Source organism: Ptychodera flava, chromosome 3 (genome assembly GCF_041260155.1).
Source record: "Ptychodera flava strain L36383 chromosome 3, AS_Pfla_20210202, whole genome shotgun sequence".
NCBI lineage: Eukaryota > Metazoa > Hemichordata > Enteropneusta > Ptychoderidae > Ptychodera > Ptychodera flava.
This window is the reverse complement of record NC_091930.1, coordinates 10979187-11002745: the sequence shown is the minus strand read 5'-3', so window position 1 is coordinate 11002745 and position 23559 is coordinate 10979187. Positions and strand designations below refer to the sequence as shown.

The 23559-nt window shown below is 37.3% G+C and overlaps 1 protein-coding gene and 1 long non-coding RNA gene across 2 annotated transcripts; both read left to right on the top strand.

The window, feature by feature from the left end:
• Positions 1-2044: 2044 nt before the first annotated feature.
• Positions 2045-2812, top strand: LOC139127364 (uncharacterized). Its single transcript, XM_070693283.1, has one exon. The coding sequence runs from the start codon at positions 2045-2047 to the stop codon at positions 2810-2812; it is 768 nt and encodes a 255-aa protein (XP_070549384.1).
• A 17263-nt stretch (positions 2813-20075) lies between these two features.
• Positions 20076-23308, top strand: LOC139124985 (uncharacterized). The gene is made up of 5 exons (XR_011550116.1): positions 20076-20209; positions 20634-20801; positions 20945-21049; positions 22041-22244; positions 22793-23308. It is a non-coding gene; the product is annotated as an uncharacterized lncRNA (long non-coding RNA).
• Positions 23309-23559: the final 251 nt, after the last annotated feature.

The following is a 23559-nucleotide window of genomic DNA, read 5'->3' as shown; positions in this document are numbered from 1 at the left end:
ACCAGCCCAGATTGGTAGTGCATCCCAAATATCCAATGTTAACATCTTTTTTCTTGTTCAGCTGGTCCTAAAGAATAAAAAAATACCCATGTAGTAGGGATGTGGGGGGTGCACGGTGGGCCCCTCCAGCCCACGGACTATTTGACTTTCCCCGGGTTTATCGTAAGTGTTTTGATAAATATAAGGTTGGATCCATCATGAATGTTTGCGCGTTTGTTAGTGCACGCTCGAAGTTGCACCGCCCCATGTGAACGTAGAAAGACTTATTTTAATACAAACCACTTTGTTTTGTGACTTGGTGTCATTGTTGAAAAATTCGGACCATACACGTTCAGCACCGTAATACTACGGCACACGGAGAGTAACAAAGTTAGGGCTAGACGTGAATCCACGTTCCGAAAATCGCCAACCGAATAATTTCCGAATCGCAGCTTGGGCAGTTGAAACTCTTTATCACTGGCATGTGCAACTTCTAGTTTCGATAATAATACTCATAAATATTATAAACCGTCGCTGCTCACGAGTTCTCGAAATTGACTGGTTGGATGCCCTCCCTTGCATGTTTAGTTCTCGGTACCTGCAATACGATTTCGCCAATTAAGTCATAAAAGTCTCTTAGTCTGGACCTTGGGAGAAAGGACACTATTGTTGTCTTTAACCTTTCAGAAGATACTGGGAGATGGAAATGGTGTGACACCATGGCAATACGGAAAGGGAGTCCAACAATAACCGGAAATATTACAAACTTCAGCAACAGAGTAATCTACAGATCAAGCGTGGAGATTACAGACCGAGGGAATTTGTGCATGCCAGACAGTGAGCTATGATATGAAAGGCGACAATCCGTCAATCCCATCTGCAACACAGTGAAATGTTTGATTCACTTGGTATATCAGCTCTGTGCCGAAATGGGTCACTCAGTGAATTTAAATTCTCGATCATGTCTCTACAATACTCCGCCAGAAAAGATTAACCAGTAACTGTTCGATTGCATTAAAAGTAGTGTTTAAACGCCCACGACACAATTTAATAAAATTCGCTGCTCTGGGTCACTCGTTTTATCCCCTCTCCAATTCATCTTCAATAACAACTTTGTTGTCACACAATCAAATATCAACAGATCGTTAAAGAACTTTATACAGTAAATTCAGGTAAACGTCTGTCCTGATTGCATTCAACCTCGGATTGCCGATAGGACACTTTGACAGTGCTTGGACGATGGCTTACCTTTGGTAGTTTTATTTTATTTACCAGCACAATGTATCAAAATACTGCATTTGAATAACATAGAAAATTTAAAAGCCTTGCCTACTCTTGTCGTACTCTTGTGCCAAATACAGAAAAAACTAATATCTACAATCGACGACAAATCCATAAAATAATCTTGTAACCTTTGTTCGACGAGGGAGTTGAAAGCTATAACCAAAATGTTATTTTGAACTTTGACCCGGTCAACACAATCCGTCTGAGTATAAGAGTGGTGATAAAAAGCTAGCCCGCTTCAATAGAAAGACATAAGGGCATTACTAGTACTATCGAATATTATGAATACTAAATTAGACAATTATCTAACAGATTCCAGCTCGCAATACACGATACACATTCATCTAGCAAATGGGTTCTTGATCAAACTCCTCTGCCCCATCTCCACCTTGGGCAAACAAACATACGTTCACACCAACAAATAGTACAGGTCACATATAGGTCAAAAAAGCGATATAGGCTTAAAAAAGCCTAATTTCGTCCATCTGGAGAGCTATCCACCAATTAAAGAGAAAAGGTTCTCATTAACATGTCTTATTTACCCTTATTGTAACTTTTTTTCATAGCGTGAGCCACGCTTTTTTAAGGCTCCGCTTTTTGCTAGCGAAACCAAGGCTAATGTCGAGATATAACGTCAAAAGTAGTCTGGTGATAAATATTACTTTGTGGTCTGCATGCTGTATTACTTCTGATGCATAAACGCCGAAAGAGAAGAAGAAAATCTTCGAAAAGTGTGAGTGGCACGAGCAGCAATGGTGTTGTGACAGCAAAACGTGGAAAGATGGCCGCAGCAGGTGAGACTTTATCAATGGAACACGAGGCAAGTCCACAGGATTCGGATACCAATTTTAACGAACAAGCCAAAGATACGACGACTTCGAGCCTGTCTCTTCAGGAAGTATTTACAAAATTAATGGAGAAAATGGACACAATAAGTGCTGAAGTTAAGACAGAAATACAAGATTTGAAGAAGAGTCTCTCGCACCTCGACGATACGGTCACAGGACATGATACGAAAATTCAGGCTCTTGAAAATGAGGTGAGCACTAGCAAAGAGGAAATTCGACAGTTGAAAGATAGAATGAAAGACTCAGATCAATATCATCGACGATATACGGTGGAGATTCATGGGCTACACATGGAAAATGAAATTTTTGAAAACGTTAGTGTCGAAATTTGTAAAATAGCCCAGTCCATTGGCGTCAACGTGTCGGTAAATGATATCGACAACTGTCATCCTATACCTCGCTCAAGTCAAGGTCTGCCGATACATCTGGTTAAGTTCAAATCCAGTCACCTTGCAAACAAGTTGTACGTCGCAAGAGCTAAATTACGTCGGGTTAAGAACGAAGAGATTGGAATTTCCCCACAATCGCAACGAATATATATGAATGAAAACTTGACGAAAGAAAATGCTGGGATTTTCCACAGAGCTAGAAAGCTGGGAAAACAGCAGAAGTGGTACAGTGTGTGGACCAAATTTGGAACAACTTTTGTGAAGAAGTCAAAGGACGGTAGAACTGTCAAATTTTTTGAACTGAATGTGTAAAAAAGGAGTTACTAGCCGAGTTTTGGGCTTTGTATTAATCTGCTTATTCAGGCTACAGTGACCTACAGTTGTGATTTTAGCTTGCGCCATTTTGGTTCTCTTTTTCTTTTTGTGTTCCTTTTTTTCTTTTCTTCGGCCTAAGTGTTTCTCTCGTGTTGTTTCCTTGTCCACAGGCCTGTTTTTTTCTTTTTTGAACTGCTGTGGCTTCTTTTGCGCCCGCCTCCTTTTTTTGCGTTTTCAAGTTTTCTTTCCCACCTTTTTTCGTGGTTGCTTTTTCTTTTCCGGCTGTGTTCTTTCGTTGTGTTTTTTTTTTTCTTTTTGCTGTTGTCATTGGCTTTTTTAGTTATGATACTCGCACCAGTAGCTTATAATTTTTTGTTCTTCTTGATGTATTTTCAAGATCATAGAAATTACTCTAAGTACGTCTGTGTTTCACCTGCCGTAACATTAAATGAGTCAGAATTTCAAAATAATTTCTATGAATGTGCGAGGTCTGCGTGACCCGTACAGAAGAAGGGACGTTATGAACTGGTTGCGCAAAACAGATGCTTGCATTTATTGTCTGCAAGAAACCCATTGTTCTGCAAATGACCTCACTAGTTGGCGATTAGAGTGGGGCGCACCTGTTTTTTTCTACTGCAAGCGATAGCAATCGCAAAGGAGTAACTGTGCTTTTCCAAAAATATTTGGAGTTCAAGTTACATTCTGAGCAGGGTGGTCAAAACGGTCGGTATGTCCTTTTAGATTTGACCGTAGAAAAAATTCCCTTCACTCTGTTTGTTTATATGGCCGTTATGAATGTGACCCGCATTTCTTTATTGATTTGAAAGAAAAGGTTAATGTGATTGGTAATGAGTCGATTATCGTTGTAGGGGACTGGAATGTCGTGAGGGATTTTGACAAAGATACAGATGGCCGCACAACGGATATTCACGCGGAGGCGCGTCAGCAAATCGATTCTTGGTGCGAAGATTACAATTTGATAGATATTTGGCGGATGGTGAACGAGTCTTCGCGTCAATTCACGTGGCGTAGGCAGAACCCAACAATAGTTCAGAGCAGACTTGATTATTTTCTCATTACGCCAAATTTCGTTAATATGACTAAAGCCGCTGACATTCATGCTGGTTATCGCAGTGATCATTCAAAATAAGGTTGTCCTGTGTTTGAATCAGAACACGCGTGGTAAAGGTTTTTGGAAATTTAATACATCACTGTTGCATGATACAGATTACGCAGACCTAGTCAGGAAAACGATTCGCGAAACAATGAATGGATACAGGATAAACGCAAATTCACAAGGCGAGCCGACCTTTAGTATCTCAGATCAGTTGTTATTAGATGTTTTGAAAATGAAAATACAAGGAGTTACTATCTCATATGCTACTAGTAAAAAAGCGGAGTATGATAGCGCCGAAAGAAAGCTTGAGTAAGAGATAAATTTGTTGGAGATTCGTGTAAATACTTCTCCCTCAATAAATCTTTTTAACGATCTTCATACGAAAAAAGAGCAGTTAACACAGCTTCGACAAAGGAAAGTTGAAGGGAGCAAAGTGCGCGCTCGGGCGAGATGGTCAACAGAAGGTGAAAAACCAACTAAGTATTTTTGCTCGATGGAGAAAAGGAATTACACAAATAAGACTATTGGTAAGCTTTACCTAAGGGATGGTTCGTCAATAACAGAAGATAAAGATATTCTCCGTGCGCAAGCTGACTTTTATAGGAATCTGTATGCGGCATCTGAAAACGTAGATTGTAATTTAAATAGTTTAAACAATTTCATGCTCCATGAGAATTCCCTTCCAAAATTAAGTGACGGGGAGAGGGATAGTTTAGAAGGGACTTTGACCATGCAAGAATGTGAAGTAGTGCTTAATTCGATGGCAAATAACAAATCACCAGGAACAGATGGGTTTTCGGCTGAATTTTATAAGTTTTTCTGGGCTGATATTGGCCAGTATGTAGTCCGTGCCATAAATTCTGCCTATTTCTCGGGTGAAATGTCCATTTCTCAGAAGCGAGGCATTATTACGTGTATCCCCAAACCTGATAAGAATAGGTTTTACATGAAAAATTGGCGGCCTATCACGCTACTCAACATAGATTATAAAATAGCATCAGGTGTTATAGCAAATCGTATGAAAACTGTTTTACCGAACATTATCCATTCCGAACAAAAGGTTTTCTCAAGCCTATATATAGGTAAAAATACTCGTCTCCTTTACGACGTTTTGTTGACCTCGAAGATTGACACGTGCCCGGCTTATTTGTACTGTTAGACTTCGAAAAGGCCTTTGATACACTCTCCTGGGAATTCATAGATAATATTCTTCATAGGTTTAATTTTGGGACATCTTTCGGTAAATGGGTTAAAGTGTTTTATACAAATATTACAAGCTGTGTAATAAATAATGGTAATTTTTCAGAGTTCTTCTCTCTTGAGAGAGGTGTCAGACAAGGAGATCCTCTGTCACCCTCTCTTTTTATTACTTAGGTTGAAATACTTGCCCATAAATTAAGAAGGAATAAAAATATAAGGGGGATAACTCTTAGAGAAAAAGTACTTTTACTTGGGCAATACGCTGACGATACTTTTGCTTTTCTAGGTGGTTCCGAAAATTCTTTAAAACATCTTTTAGACACCCTGTGTTCATTCGCAAGGTTGTCAGGGTTACGTATCAATTACGATAAAACAAAGCTAATTTGGTTTGGTGCGAAACGTCATTCAAGAGATATTTTGTTACCATGCCGAAATCTATTGTGGGCTGATGAGGCGTTCTCAGCACTAGTGATTACTTTAAATGTTGATCTTCATAGGTTAGAAGAGCTCAATTTTGTACAAAAAGTGGAGTCTGTAGCTACCTCCTAGATAAATGGTCGTGGCGTCCTTTGACTTTATGTGGGAAGATTACAATTTTTAAGACACTTGCTTTGTCTAAGTTCATTCACATTTTTTTTCAATCTTACCCTGTATATCGGGAAAAAAATAACCGCACTAATGAATGTATTTTACAATTTTATTTTGAATTCCAAGCCAGATAAGGTTAATAGATTGAGATTATGTTGTGATTATAAAGATGGTGGTTTGCGTATGACACACCTGCCATCTTTCCTGCAGCAGTGCAGGCGTCTTGGATTCATAGATTAATGTCGAATCAAAATTCTCAGTGGTCGGAAATGTTCAAAATATGGCCAGGTATCCAGTCTTCTTGCATCTCATTTTTTACCCCAGATCAAGTGATTGAACATGCTAACAAACTTTTTTACGTCATAAATTTTAGTATGCAGTATTAGTTAGTTGGTCCAAAACTGTACCATGCTGGTCAAATGATAACCTTTTGTCTAGGTGTATATGGTTTAACCCAGAAGTGTCTGTCAATAATGGTACTGTATTTTACTGCAAGTGGTATGATAGAGGGGTCACATATCTTGCCGATCTAGTTGACGACAATGGTTTTCTTTTGTCTTTTAGAGAGTTCTGTAATCGATATAATTTTACACCTGACCGGCTTAAATATATGGGCTTGATAAATTCTATTCCTAAATCCTGGCTCAAAACGATTCGTCAATCTGATCGAGTTCATAATGATGATTCCCGAAACGTATTTTATGAGAAGGGATCGTGTAAAAAAGGTTATATTATTTTACTTAATTTTTTTTGAGTAATAACCTTAAACCAATGAGGTGATACAGAAATGGGAACGTCTGTTCGGTAACTTTGATTCTCAAGTATATTTTGCTCTTCTCTTTATCATAACAAGTATTGTACTTTGCGTAACTTTCAGTTCAGAATTATTAGTAGAATTACTACTACAAACAAATTTCTGAAGATAAGAGGGAAGACAAATTCTGAAAAATGTACTTTCTGTGGATACTTTGAAGAAAGCCTTGTGCATTTTTTCTTTGAATGTGATGTTATTTTAAAGTTATGGAAAGAAGTTGAGGTACGCTTACAGGCAAGATGTAATATTGTTATATGCTTCTCTCCCTTTGATATTCTATTAGGTATAAAAAACGATCAGCGTCGTAACCTCACAAATGAGTTGTGGAAAGCTATAAATTACTTCATATTGTTAACAAAGAAATTTATTTTCAATTGTAGATTTAAAGGAATATTACCGAATTTATACGGACTGATTTTCTTCCTTAATTACATTCGTAAGGTAGATAAATACCAAGCAAGGGTGATGGGAAATGATACTCATAACAAATACTTGAATTTCCTTAAAGCTTTCTGCGAGTGAATTCTTGCGTTTATTTAGTTATGTAATTATAACTTTTTTGCTGATGACAACAATTAAATAAAAAGATTAAAAAAACCCCTTATAATAACTTTGTAACATGCTTTAGTTCCAATGTTCGACCCTGTGAACGCCTGGAATCCGTCCAGTTGTCTAGGTCGAGGAGGCATATCTATGACAAGAAACCTTAAACTTATCTAAAAAACATTTTTCCACATTTTTGTTGAACTTTTAGTCTTGGCAATATACCAAATATAGGTTGTGGTAATCAAAATGGCAGTTGATTAATTGCTTTTCGAAGCAAGTCTCTTCCATACCAAATGTTAAAAACACATAAAGAGTCCATTGACAGATAAAAAGTTGACATTTCAATAGTAAGCCGAGAAAGAACACAAGTAATAGCCATCAAACGATACACGAATTACCCGTTCATAATGGCTGAGAATGGGGCATTGCCACTTGTTTTTTCAATTGCGGAGAAGTAGATGGTTTACGTCGAAGTGAAAAAATTAGGACGGAATAATGTATAGATATAATGCACCCAGTTTCTCAAAACCACCTACCCTCCCATGTTCATTCTGTCCATGTCCTAATTCCTAGCTGATAATAAATTATCTCTTCAACCTTTTAATTGACAATAGTGTTATCGTTGATATTGCTGTACAGAATCTGTTGACAATCGGGATTGAGGGCATTGCAATATTGAAAGAGAGCTAAGCAAATTCCAGTTTATTCTAAAAACTAAAGTTCGTGGGGTCATAAAATGTTGCACTGCACTTAAATCTATATTGAGCAGTATTAACCTGAAATTTGAACATTTTGGACTTCTCAGACTCCAATGGAAAATTTTAGTAAAGAAATACTGCAGCTACAAGCAAGACAATTGACATTGTGGCTGGAAAGTAAACGGAATGTTTGCAAACACAGGAACATGGCAGATAAACCACGAGGGAACAAAAAAGAAGCAAAAAAACACAAGACATTCTATAAACGCGAAGGAATGAGAACATTTGTGAGAAGAGAGGGGAAGATAGCGCTCAGAGGTAACCGAAAAATAGTGTGATTTCAGATAGGGTTATGGATTTGAAAGACTAAACAACTTTAAATAGAAGAGATGAGACCACCACAGTCCACTTTACAAAGAGAGAAAATCACAGCTTGGACATTGGATACAGATTACTTGTCACTTTGACTGTTAATTTTGATAGCACCTAAGATGGTGATACTGCTGATACTGCTGCTGATGGGGATGATTGTGATGATGCTGGTGGTATTGCTGGTAGCAGAATGGTAAACCAGAATGTGTTGTTGTGCAGTGTCTTATTTTTTTCATTATTTCTGTTCTTTTCCGTACATTGCAATTCAAGTTAAAGACTTTGAGCAAACGTTGTTGGGCGGCAGTGCAGAGGACACAAGAGTTTGCAGTGTTCTTATACAAACAGTATGCAGCTCGACTTCAGCAAGTAATAGACAGATTACAGTCAAATTGATAAAGTTGTGTAGATGATCTTTTTGATCAGTTATACATTTGACCCTCGGCAGGACACATGGCAAATATTCAGTGTCTTCTCTTCGCATTCTGATATTTATTTTATTATTCCATATGTACTTAGTTAGACTTGGTATTGCGCCTTCAAAATTCCATAGCACTGTTTTAAAATTCAGGTTAGCCCTTCTTCCTTGCACAAAAGTCATGCTAATACTGTTGAATCAAGGAACTGATATGGCCTACACAGAAACTGTTGCATGACGATAATGGCCCTTCCATAAATTGCAATAGCCCTTCCCGTTATAATTTTGTACATGCATTTAATTGGCGTAAATTAAGAAGTTTCAGTTCTTTGCAAGATTATATTTTCAAGGAAACACTTTTCCAAGGCAGAAGGATAAGTTATCTGCATAGAAGAGGAATAAAATACATTGACAGCATGTCGTCAAAAATCAATGAGAGCAGGGTACAATATCTGACTAGGTCGTTAATATAGAGTAATATTGTACATTCTACCAGGCAAATATGAATATAACCAACGCATTGACATTTGACAGACCAACATGAATCCTAGATATTTTACGATGTCGACAATATCGATTGTTTTTAATACAAGTCATTGACAATGACACAGTCCCAACTTGTTAATGGTTACTTTAATTACAAGTCCTCTGAGAGGAAAGAGTCCTCTTCATTAATTAGGTCTGTGATTAAAAATACTGCGATACTGATGGGGCTTAATGGCCAAAAATGAGTTCCATGGTGGTGAAAACATAAAACCAATGTAAGCCGCCATACTAATTATAAAAGGTCATTAAAATGAATCAATTAGTACTTAATCGACAGGATGCTGCCAAACATTTTTGCATCCTATCCTAACACTGACAGATTATCACCGGTACCATATTCATAAAGTGTAATGCAGTACTTTGGACATTCACCCGCAAAACAAAATTCAATTATGTAAATGCAAACTAGCAAATAATTTATATATATAAATGATACCACTAAGTGTCAGTGATTAGTATTTACAACACTATGATATCAAAATCTGTACCAAGTTTCATCAAATTCAACGTAGTATTTGTGGATACATCACTCTAATTAGGAAAGTTCATTGCATATGCAATTACAAATTAACTATCTTGACACTGATAAATGTCTTTTTCACTGTTAAAGCAATGTGAGCTTAACATCTGTACCAAGTTTCATGAATTTTGATGTATTATTTCTTAACATATCAGACTAAATACAAAAATTCAATAATTGACATGATACTGCTACATGCCGTTAAACAAATTGGTGTGCACATGTCTGACATAGGTCAATGTCCTTGTGCCAACTTTGAATGATACTGGTGGAATATGTCTGAGTTATAGCTCTGTACATGAAAGAATCGTAACAAAATGGCTACCAGGCAGCTATTATATTGCATTGGACTGTGAAACCAATAGATATGCATATTTATGACATGATATAGCTCAATGTCCTTGTACCAACTTTGAAAAAAATCACTTGATACATATCAAAATTATGGTTCAGGACATGACAAAATCATAACAAATGGCCACAAGGCAGCCATATTGCATCGGATTGTGAAACAATTGACATGCATATGTATGACATAGGTCAATGTCCTTGTACCAACTTTGAATAAAATCCGATGATACATGTCTGACTTATGGCTAAGGACATGAAAAATTGTAACGAAATGGCCGCCATGCGGCCATATTGGATCATATCGTGAAACAAATTGATATAGGTCAATGTCCTTGTACCAACTTTGAATAAAGTTTGTTGAGATGTGCCAGAGTTGAGGCTCTGTACATGAAAAAATCGTTACAAAATAGCCGTACGGCAGCCATATTGGATCATATCACAAAACAAATCAATTTTGATATGCATGACATAGGTCAATGTCCTTCCTTGTACCAAGTTTCAAAAAAATCGGTTGAAACGTGCCTGATTTATGGGTCCGTACATGAAAAAATAATAACAAAATGGCCGCCATGCGGCCATATTGGATCATATCACAAAACAAATCAATGTTGATATGCATGACATAGGTCAATGTCCTTGTACCAACTTTGAACAAAATCAGTTGAAACGTGCCTGATTTATGGCTCCGTACATGAAAAAATTGTAACAAAATGGCCGCCATGCGGCCATATTGGATCATATCGTGAAACAAATTGACGTGCATATGTATGATATAGGTCAATGTCCTTGTACCAACTTTGAATAAAATCGGTTGAGATGTGCCTGAGTTATGGCTCCGTACATGAAAAAATCGTAACAAAATGGCCGCATGGCGGCCATATTGGATCGTATCACAAAACAAATCGACGTGCATATGTATGACATATGACGTAATCCTTGTACCAAGTTTGAATGAAATCACTCCAGGCATCTCTGAGATATCTGCGTGAACGGACGGACGGACGGACGCACGCACGCACGGACATGACCAAACCTATAACTCCCCCCGGACGGTGTCCGTGGGGACTAAAAACTTATGACAAAACCATACAATTCGACTCGCTATCCATATTTTAGCCGATATTTTACCCGTACGTGCATCGCTCAAGGGTCATTAAAATGGCAGGGTCTTAAACCAGATTAAAGTTCACACACAAAAATACATAATCACTTTAAGTAGCCTATCTACATTTCATAAAGTGACATTGCTCTGGCCGGCCTAAGTTCATGTATACTCTCTAAAGGTGATACAAAGCATTGCAATATGAGTGGGAAAATAACTAAAGGGATTCCTACAATAATCTTGCAGGGACTCTATGTAAAGCAGTTGCTTTGTATACGGCAACTTGACAAATCTTGCTCAGAATCTTGGCCTCGAAAACTACGGACACGTCAAATCCAAGGATTAAAACATACATATTCAGTAGCACCTGAAAGGGAGTGGAGGTAGGACAAAAGACTGTTGCATCTAATATGTTAAAACGAATGTCACTTGTTTGCGCCAAGGCGTTGTCAAAGAATTCGGTTAAGTATTAATAACATAGTAGGGGCTGGTTTGAATGGATCCCTGCATCCTAAATTAAGCATGAAATGCTGTTCGTTTACATACCTTACAACAATACTACTCCGCCTTCGTCACATGTTCTTACTTATAAAAGTCTGAGAAACAGAATCACTTGGCAATTGTCAAAAAGTGAAGATCGAGGTGATAACAAAAATAGTGAGCGAAATAACTTCAAAGCAGAAATGCGGAACGCCAACTGCGCGTTAATAATTGACAGTTTCAATGCTTGAATCAACATGCGCCTATCCAGTACACAGGCTCAGGTACAGGGTACTGTTCAGAGACCCATAAACGAAATGTTAGACCTTGATGAACAAGCGTACTTCAACTCGGCAAATGTTATCACTGGTCGATATCGGTCATTTGGCAATGTTTACATCTCTGTCTGTCTGTCTGCCTGTCGCTTGCCCCCCCTGTCTCTCTCTCTCTCTCTCTCTCTCTCTCTCTCCTCTCTCTCTCTCTCTCTCTCTCTCTCTCTCTCTCTCTCTCTCTCTCTCTCTCTGGACGACTGGCTTTTCTCGGAAGCAGTTACTGGCCCTGGGCCAAGGCATTCATCCCGTGACCTACGCAACAGCCTACCACTCAGAGAGCAGTCTGCTAAAGTTAAGTCTTACTTCATTTTGTTTTACAAAATATATGCCCACAAACTTTGAGCAAGTCTATGGGACTAGTTTATTTGACGCATCGAATTAGCATGGCCATTGTGAGATTTGAAACTAAGGAGAGAGAAGGAGTACTTATCAATAGCCACCACTTGAACAAGAGCAGGGCTTGGTCCATTTTTTAGAAACTCACTCTTTTTTCTACGACATAATTTTTCTTCGCTCCGTCTCATTGCTCTTAAATAAAAGTGTCATTGATATGTGATTTCGAAAGCTTAGATTTCTTTTCAAACACCAATAATATATAATTTAATGCTTCAAATGTAGTAATACGAAAATTCGTAATTATGAAAGGTATAGTTCCAGTATGTTTCCTCACCACAATATATAGTTTCAAAGATTAATGGTCACATTATTCCCGTCTATCTTAGGTCATATGGCTTTCTTTAGGGATAGTATTAGTGAATGTTTTGGAAATACAAAACCTCTTTCTGCCAAACTTTGCCAGAAGGACACAGAATTGTCAAAGAAATGGAAGTCGTTATAAAAATTGTAAACTGACTCCATTCATGCGCAAACATAAAGCAATGTGAACCACATCGTTTATAATATGCCTTCGTTTTCTGTATAAATTAGACCCAATAACCCTGTGTCTACGCTCTGTGTCGTCGATGCTTCAATAACTACATCATAAAAACAACAAATAAGTTTTCGTACCTTGTCCATGACGTTCTAAACAAGTCGATCTCTGATATTCACCCAAAATAATCTTTAAAAAAATCTTTCAGAGCAGCTTCTAATCCCAGTTCCCTGTCGGGTCCATTATCGAAATAAATGAAGAAATACAAAGTCAGTAATGTCTTTTTCAAGCATTGTTTTCATAAGCTATGGGTAAATTACAGTGGAATTTGATTGAGTGTCCGGTTTGCCTTGCAGAGCTCGACAAGTCTACATGTTGCTTATCATTAGAAAAGTAAACATTTGCAACAAATTGAGTCTTTGGTGTTAGATTGATACAGCGCGCGGCGAACGTTTCTCATACATTGTTTTATCTACAATCACGACAGTCGTTTCAGCATGTCACTCACAACAAGCTTACTATTATTATTTGTTTATTTCGGACAACATTAGTCCATATAAATTACACAAGGAAATACAGATACTGTGATACAAAAAAAATGGTGTTGGATATACTATCCATATATAAATTCATTCACTAACCATGAAAGATCGACTTTCTCCACAGGTTATATTACGCAAGTCAGAACTGTAAAACAGTACATCATTGACCATTCTTACAATTGTATTTTCACTGTAAGATATTCTTTCATCAGACTATACATTTGCTTTCGTAAAAGAGCATCAAAACTATCAATCCTATTAGAAAACAAACATAGAGCTTGCACTACTGCGTCTCTCATAGCCAAGAAAAATGCGAGCTGCATTATTGTAACCAACTTTCACTTTTTTCAAGACACCAGCAGTATAATAACCCACAGATTACCACCATATAATTGGTAACAATATGCTTTGAAAAGGTTACACTTTACATTCAATGAACATAATGAAAATTTTCTCAAAAGCATATTTGCAGATACATATAATGCTCTCTTCTGACGCTCAATGTCTTCATTATCACTAAACTGGTCCGTCACCAAATACCCAAGATGCTTTTTCTTTGCTACAAATGTAATTTTCATACCATTAAGATAAACAGATGGAGTATATACAATCTGAGTGCGTTTTGAAATGACACACATGCATTGTGTTTTCTTCGTGTTAAAAGTAATGTCATGCAGGTCGCCATTGTGGCTACATATGTCAACCAGTTTTTGAGTCCCTTGACAGAAGGGCTGATCAAGCAGATATCATCAGCGTACATTAAGTGATTTATGAAAACACCACCTATGTTACATCCCACTTTTGAATTAACTAGTCTTGTACTCAGATGATCAACATAGACATTGAAAAGCTTCGGAGATAAAACTCCTCCCTGCTTAACACCATTGACTACTGTAAAACTGTCAGATAGGCAATTGGCCCAACGAATGAAAATATTCTGAGTTCTGTACCAGACAAAGAGAAACCTTACGAAAAGAATTGGTACATTTCTAGAGATCAGCTTTTTAAAGAGTGTCCAGTGATTAACTCGATCGAATGCTTTAGAAGCATCCATAAACGTAATAATAACGTTGCTACCTCGTTTCCTATAATAGCTAATTATTTCTTTCAAAACAAATACACACATGTCAGTAGAATGAGAGGGCTTAAAACAAAATGGTAGTGTGATGAATCAAGATAGCAATCAATCTTGCCCAAAATAACAAATTCCATGACTTTCGAAGCAATTGTTGACAGTGCAATTGGCCGATAATTATTTTTGTCAGTAATGTTACGATTTCTGTCTTTAATAATTGGGACTAAAATAGTAGCAGAGAATCTATGAGGACACAAACCATGCAAAAGCATGGCAGTAAAACACATACTCAAAAGTATATACACCTTTTTGCTGGCAAAAATAAAATGCTCAGGCGAGAGGAAATCCGGCCTGCCGATTTCCCTAATTGTAAATTACTAATAGCATTTTTAACATCAGTGGGAGATATATGAATAGTTACTGTAACACTGCACTACATACACATCACCTACGTTTTCTTTTAGGTGGATGCTTATTTTTAAATTAATTTTAGAATTTTATAAAGAAACAAGTAAATTCTTAACAAAATCAACTTTTATCCCCTCTCGATGTCAGCAATCACGACAACAGTCCCTTCAGCGTACAGTCTGTAGCACGTCCAGTGCAGTCTACTTTATTAATAAGTTTGACACAATGCAGCAATGAATATTATCAACAAGAACATCCTTAACACTCCTGCATGAAACTTTTTTGCTGCTTTCTCTTTTGTCTCAGTTAAATGAAACTTTCTTCCTTGACCCTTCTCTCAAATACATGACACAGCTACAAAACAGACTAGACGAACAGTGTTGATTTTACACATGCTAGTGCAATTGTCAATCAACACAGTACATTTTTGTCATTAAATAACAACATAACTAGAGTTTCTAAAATATTTTACTTTATTTTGGCACGTAATTCTCAGGACGGCCTCATACACGGAAACTGGTAAATTAGAATGGAGGAGACAGCGATATCTCTCTGCCTTCAAATTTTCTTCCGCAACCTTGCTGAAGCAATGTTCAACTGAACGCCCAGAGTGACAGTCAGTCCGGTTGATGTTGATGACTTTCTTTGAGATATAGAAGGAAAGTGGTAATGCGTTTTTTCCATCGGGAGTACATTTCACATAGTTTATCATCTCTCAATTTAATGGTTGTTTGACCCGAAGCTTCCATTTATTATTGATGGTACTATGCACTATTCTAAATAGTTTGTATTCTGACAGAGTCGTCAAAAATAAAAATGTACATACGGCGACATGAACGTTTGACACTGACCTAGACCCAAAGTATTGTCAAAGGAGAATGTTATCAAATAAGTTATCCCCAAATTGTTATCAAAATCAAGGTTGTTTGATCAAGTTAAATGGCCCATACTGACAACATGCAGACATACACAAGTGTATGGGGTCAAGGTCAATAACTTTATTACAATGTTGACTGGCTATGAGCCGATTTCAGCCAAAAGCCCCAACACTAGTGGTAGGCGCTAGCCCTCGGGCGCCCTGGAAATAGCGTCATTGTCGCTAAATGAGTCCATGCTTGTTACTTGGTTTGTAAAGTACTTACTGCGAAGGTCCTGGAGCAATAAGGAGTACGTGGAAACAGACATATGGCAGTGCCATTCCTGTAAAGGGTGTATCTCACGAGTTTGCAGGGAGTCTAAAGCTCTGAAATAGTGTTTATTTCGTGCAGGCGCGATATATGCGCGTGTTAATGATTAGCTTAATGTGGCTGTACATGCTGCTGTAAAGAAGCCAGTGTCTAACTGCATGGTCGCCCAGAGCGATGAAAAGAGGTATAAGCTTAGACCATTTATTGAACACAGTCACTTTCCATGACGCAAAGGGCGTGGTTACATTGCACTGACCCATAATTGTAAAAACAATCCTTGTTTTTGCTCCCACTGATTAATATGTCAATCAATTGCATCAAGTTTTTCGGGGCAGTTGACATTATTTACATTTGATAAAGGACAAAGTTCACTTCCAAACTCGTAGCACTCTCCAGCTAGATACCTAACTGCGCATGCTCAAATGAGTTGCGGCAACTAACTCAAGCCAAAGGTGATCCAGCCTCCAAATATATTTCTCGTTGGATTGACCATGAAGCGTTCTTCAGTCCTGCTGATTTCACCAAAAAATTTGACATGATTATTGAAAGAAGAGGAAAGGCCATCTGATCTCAACATTATGCCGCTGGTTGTTTAAAAACGAAGCAAAGTTGCGGCTCAAGTCATCTACATGTAAAGGGAAGGCCAACGGTGTATTCATTGATTCTTGCAAATGCTGTGACAGAACTATAGTTAAACATTGTAAGAATATTTTGTTGCCTTTCGAATCTAAAGACGTCGCTTGAAGGCGTTCGGACAATAAGCCTCGTGGCACAATTGCTCAAAAGTTAATACTAAATTTTCTCAGTATTTAGGGAACTTACATCGGTAGATATCTACTCCAAGCTAAGGCAATAAAAGTTGAAGGTAGAATACAACTATTTACGTGTAATGTTCTCCAGTTTCGGTGTTTTTCGGTTTCAAGCACAAAAATTATTTCAGAACAGCAAGAAAAGCCTTGTATTCTCTTTAAAGCAATCTTTATAAACTGGATTTATTACAACCAGACATTGCTTTTAGGGTGTTTGATTGTAAAATACTCAAAATTTTACTTTATGGTAGTGCGATATGGGAACACATAACTCTTTAAATGTGGAAAAGATTCACCATAGATTTTGTAAGTTGTTTTAGGAGTACGTACAACTGCTGTAAAGTCTGCGACAAGAGGTGAGCTAGAGAGACAACGTGTTCGAATATATGTTAACACAGTCCCGCTATATTTATAAAGGTATCCTTTCGTTTCTAGTTTAAATGCATTCACATTGATTCACCAGAGATTGTTATAGATACCAATATGATAGGGCAGAAAAGGGTATAATTGCTGGGGACTTTTCGTGAAAAATTTATTATGTAAATTTGGATTTGAAGATGTATGGGATAACCAGTATTCAGTTAACAGCAATCATTTTATTCCAATTTAAACAAAGATGTTTAGACATATATTCAGGATTGGCACGCTGAAGTTATGAGAAGTTCAAAACAAAGAACTTACTATAAATTTAAGAATACTTGACATGCTAGAAGTATGTACAGGCTAGCCCTGTCTAGATTTAGATTGTCATCACATGACCTTAATCTTGAAGATGAAAGGAATCATTGGATTCAATATGAACAGTGATTGTGCCTATTTCAATGTATTCTCACGGTACCGAATGAAGTTGATTATACCATTGACAAAATTAATGGATCTAAAGAGGACAAACTATGGTGAAATACATTTGAAGAGCAAATACTTTCAACAAAATATTTTGCATCCACGCTGTTTTGCATAAAATATATTTCGGAACACTGAAGAAAGTGTTGAGTCCGATACGAGGAGGACAGGGGATCGTTAGCAAGCTCCGCCAACTCCAATAAAACTAGTGCAAAGAGTAGGACACCAAGATATGTATATTCCTCATTCTGATCACAATCATATTTACCTTAGCAACGCCTTGTCAGCTTGGCGATATTTGATGTGCACTATCGTCATTGATCTTATTAATTGTAGTGAGTAGAGTACTGCCCTTCCGAGATGCTGCAAGCACATCGGATGTATTTCCAGATGGAACACGTTTTTGTCATGGCAACAGATTACTTGTTGACAATTGCTGGTGCGTATTATTTACATACAGACCAGGTTTGCATGATGCGTGAAACTAGTAAACCATTGCCCGTGTGCAAAACTGGCGTTTCGGATTGGATGGAAGAGGCCCATAACTTGTAGACTTTCATGAAAACGTGCACACAATTGAAATGTCCGGGTAAAGAGTATTTTTGACATTATTCTGGCTAACGATAAGACAGGAAAATATATAAAAACTGTCACTCTTGTACTGTATCGATGCAATCGATGGATAACGAGTTGAGACTGTCAAAATTTCACAAACTCTAAGGCTATCTAATACGTGTGTGTACATTTGCCATATTGTCTAAAATAGCAGGTCGGTTGTTGTAACTCATGTCGTGACGTAAATGAAATCATCTCATCTGAAAAGTGTATTTCATGTGGTGTGCCACAAGGGTCAATACTGGGACCGCTTTTGTTTTTAATTTATGTAAATGATATGCCAGCAGCTGTTAAGTGTAAGATTCTATTGTACGCCGATGATTCGGCTTTGTTTGTATCTGGCAAAGACTTAAATGAAATACAGGAGGCGTTGAGTAGTGAAATGGAGAAAATTCAGGAATGGAAAGTTGACAACAAGTTGTCTTTGCATCTCGGTAAAACCGAGTCAATTCTATTTGGAACAAAAAGAAAGTTGAAAAATTCAAACGAACTACAGGTAAAGTGTTGTGGAACTGACATTGAGTCAAAGCGGCAAGTTGCATATTTAGGAGTAAAATTAGATCAGTAGCTGTCGGGTGATTCCATCGTAAATGATATTGTCAGTAAATGTTCTAAAAAAGTGAAATTTCTTTACAGAAATGCAAGGGATTTTAAACTTGATATAAAGAAGATTCTAGCCTCAGCGCTGATTTAATGTCACTTCGATTATGCTTGTTCTGCATGGTACTCTGGGCTTACAAAACGATCTAAATCACGGCTACAAGTGGCTCAAAATAAAGTTATCAGATTTCTGTTGACTGTCCCGCCCAGAGCTCACATTGGGCCGGGCGAATTCCGTTGCCTGTTGAACAGAGAGTAAACCAACTTAAACTTAATCATATGCATAATATCTTCAATGACCATGCTCCCGATTACATGAGAAATCAAGTACAAAGATACATAAGCTGTTACAATACAAGAAATAGTGTTGCATCTTTCAAGATTCCAAGGGTAAAAGGTTGTGGCATTAATTCCTTTAATTATACAGGTTCCGTACTTTGGAATAGTTTACCTTTGTCACTAAGACAATGTGAGTCAATCAGTGTGTTCAAAAAAAGAGTAAAAGACCACTTAATGTCAAGAATGTTTCTCTGATTTTAATGAATGATATATATCTATCTACACTTTATAAAACATAATTGTCATGACATTTTCCCAATGTATTCCAATACATCAAGCAGAACAATTGCCGTCTTGTCAAATTAAATCCGTCATTTTGTATTTTTTAACATCGAGGACCACAATGGAAATAAGCATCAATTGCTTTCTTGTGTTATCCTCGGCAGTACTGTCAAATGTACATTTTATATATTTTATTTTAATTGCCAAATAAATTCAATCAATCAATCATTATGCTGCATGATACCACAGTCACAACTCTGTCGCCCTTTGGGTAGTATGCACCTCGAAATTGAAAGACTTCAACTTTTGCTGAAACTGTCCATCTGTCAATCTTTTAACCATTCTCTTTCAAAATAAAGAATAAAAACAGGGGTGACCGTGCAAATTTTGAAACTGGAGGACCGATCATTCAAATGACTGCCATAACTGTTTTAACTCTATGGAGAAAAGCGAAATTTTCGAATTTTGAAAAACTAAACCCGGAAAAAGTTTTTCTTACACCAAGAACTTCAAAATGAATCCCCACAAGTAGTGTAGAGGAAACGAATTTTAAACGTTTAAGAGTCCGACAATCTGTCCCCGAGGCGCGTCCTACCTTAAAAAGCACGTCCAGATGGTATTATATAAGGAAGTTATTTGCTTTCAGAAACTGCTGCCCTAAATGACGGGCAAAGATGTCGAAGAATCTCCGCAAACAAATCATGATATCCTACAACTGGGAACACCAGGAAGAGGTGAAACAGATCAAAGATGCACTGGAAGAGATGGTATAGGATATGGATAGATCTACACAATATGAAAGGTAGATATTTGTCAAGGGTTTGAATAAGCAGGCACGTACAAAGCCAGGCAGATGGGAAGAGAATGGTATTTTTTACTGGGTCTGAGCATATTTGTTATTTATTGGTGTAACATGTACGAGTACATACGTCAGAACGGAAATTTTGATGAATGCAAATTTGTTTTAATTCAATTGACGCCAGAAAGAGAAAGATTATAATTTCATAGAGGTCGAAAAAACTCACGTTTTTGAGTTCAAAACAGTACTGGGTCTCGTTAATTGTATGTAGAAATTTTTCTACAAATGAGAGGGACCAGGTATATTTGTAGTCAAGGTGAAGTACATGCCAGTACAAACAACATTATGGCAGTGTGCAACGCCTCGGTAGGTCTACTTGTCTGCCGGTAACTGCTTTCACGTTTTCAATGACGTGGCGTTTTTTCAGGTGATATCAATAAAGCAATGGCTGAGGGTGTTGAAAAATCAAGAGTTATCTTGGTGTGTGTTACCGAAGCCTACAAGAACTCTCACAACTGCAATAAAGAAGCGAGTTACACCGACAGCCGTCGTAAAAGCATTATACCTTTGAAACTTGAAAAAGATGTCGAATTAGGTGAGTAACGGCGAGGTTACACTTGATGGCGTAAGATACTGCGCAAGAAACATACAGAAAACAATAAACCCTGACTTCAATGAAGCAAAATCAGCAAACAAACAGACAACAAAAACAAACATAAACTGTTCTTTTTTTCACAGCACGCCCACACTCTGGAATAACTGTGTGATAATTTAAAAGAAGGTTGTACAGCCTTGGATGTTGGTTCTGCAAGTGCGTACCTGACAACTTGTATGGCCGTCATGGTGAGTTTTCAAATCCAGACACTATCTATCATATGACTGTAATGCAAAAATGACCCTTAAATTCAACGTGATTGATCCATTATTGTGATAACTTTTCTGATTTAATAATAGTTTTATCACTCCTTTTTGGATGCTAAGTTGTCAATCCTCAACACTCCATCACATCCACTGAGTGGTACGGCTTCGGATGGCAGCAAAGTCTTGACTTGTTAGCAAACGTGCAAAGGTCACCTTTTTAGCGTGTCTTTAGCAACCACATAGTTATACACATCTACTTGTAAATTGAAAAAATACTACCCAAATTGAGTCACCTGGAGACGCAGGGGAAATAATTGTAGTAGAACTACTGTACGCAAAATTATTTGATGACATTTTTGTCCTCATTGGCGGGCAAAACCTGTCAAAGCTGTTGGCATTGATTTACTGGAAGACTTGTCAGAAAGTCTCATACAGAATTACTGGATACCAAGAGACTAAGACTCATCTGTGAGTACTTGGTTAACTCTTAAACATTCAATTAAGAATATTTTATTTAATTCAATTGAGATCAATCTCGCCTTGCCACTGTGTCACTATTCACGCCTGTTCCTGAACAAAGGATGCAAGCAAACCATATTAGTCATCTGAAAAAGAAGGCTTTTCGTGTCAATATCCATTCACAATATATTAAACAAGCTTCAGAAATTTGTAAATATTGCTGTTAAATGCTAAGTGATATGTTGCTTTCTAACTACATTTCTAAAAAAAGGGAAACTTGTCTTTGGGTACACTGCATTTAGTGCTTCAAACGGTAATCGGTAAAAATGAACTTAATTTTATTACATGTGATCGCATAACCGTACTTTTACAAAAAACGCTAATTTTTATTATTTTTCTGAATAGATATTTCTCTTACAAATAAGAAACACCTGAAAAAGCCAAATATTTATTTACATCGAATTCAAAGATACCACAAGACAATCAAATAGCACCATGACGATTTTCGTTTCAGATTCAAAGAAATGTAAAACGAAGGATTTTGACAAGGTGGCATTGACAATATCGGCGCTAATGAGCCGAGAAATCATCAGGATTATAAAGCTTTCTTAACAAGTAATTCCTTTCTGAAGCTGGCTATGGAAGATTTGGCTATGCACCCAGAGCCCCGTATGATGCTATTCTTATTGGTGGAGCCATAAAAACAGTCCCTCAAGGGGTAAGTCTCTCTCTAATAAGTGACTAATTTCATTTTCATTTTGCAAAGTTTTGTTGCATTCCTACAATTTACACTGGTGATTTTTTAGGACATTCCTTCACCAACCGTGAGACCCTGTGTTTCTCAATTCGCAACGCCCCATCATTTGTAAGTAAGAAGACTGTTTTCGTACGTTCACGAGCATTTATAACAGATTGTCATCCTGTTATAAAATGATGATGTTGTAAATAAAATCCTACGAAAAAAAAACCCAATTATTTAAAACCAATCTGAATTATTATACGATGAAACATTTCACATCTTTTTAATCCTCCCGCCACATCAAACACAAAAATCACAAAGAAATGAAATTGTTGCGCTCACGGCAGTGCTATATTGGAAATATTAACATTGAAAAATATCACTTTTATGAAACATGTTCCTTGAAGCATTAATCCTGATAAGAATATCAGCATAATTGTCCACCGACGCCGACGAAAAATAAAATTGAGGATGGCGTCGTTCTCATGATTCCCTCCCGCTAAAAATGTGTGTCCCTCATTTTTCAGCTCCTGGACTAGCTTAAACCAGGAGGAAGACTGATTATCCCTGTTGGACCCAAGGGAAGCAGTCAGAAGTTACAACAAATTGATAAATTGGAAGATGGTACAATAAAGAAGAAGGACCTCATGGGCTTTATATACGGGTCCCTGGAAGAACCAAAGTTCAAGTAGCAGCATTTGTTTATAAACAAGCTATCCTCAGTGTTCGGAGTAAAAGGCACATAGCCTTGTAAATACAAACATGACTCTGTCGAAATTGCTTACTTTCAAACTTATCATTCCAAATCGTAACAATGGAGCTCTAGAACTTGCGGAACCTGTAGCTCATTCCACAGCCGTGGACAAAGGGACGTCTAATCAGAACAATTTCTAAATCGTGACTTTCATCCAATGTACCGTCCCAGTAACAATGAAGCATATACTCTACTTTCACCACAGGGGCCTCAAGAAAGTGGAGGTCAACACCTACAGAATGCCCTTTTGACCTTTTAAATTTTTTCTAACCACATGTTAGTTTGCTGTCTACCCTTTTGATCGTTTGCAATAAAGAAGATATTTAAAACTATTACCGTTCTGTGCATAACATACTATTCACCCCAATGCTTATAAAGAAGACCACACTCACTATTGATAACATTTGGCTTCGTCCAAACCATGGTTGAAATTTAAATCATATGTTTTATATTCCCAGTAAACGTTTTTACAATGTGATTACGTCACATCTTACGTATCAACTTTAGCTAAATCCAATCGAGGTATCAAATAAAACTTTT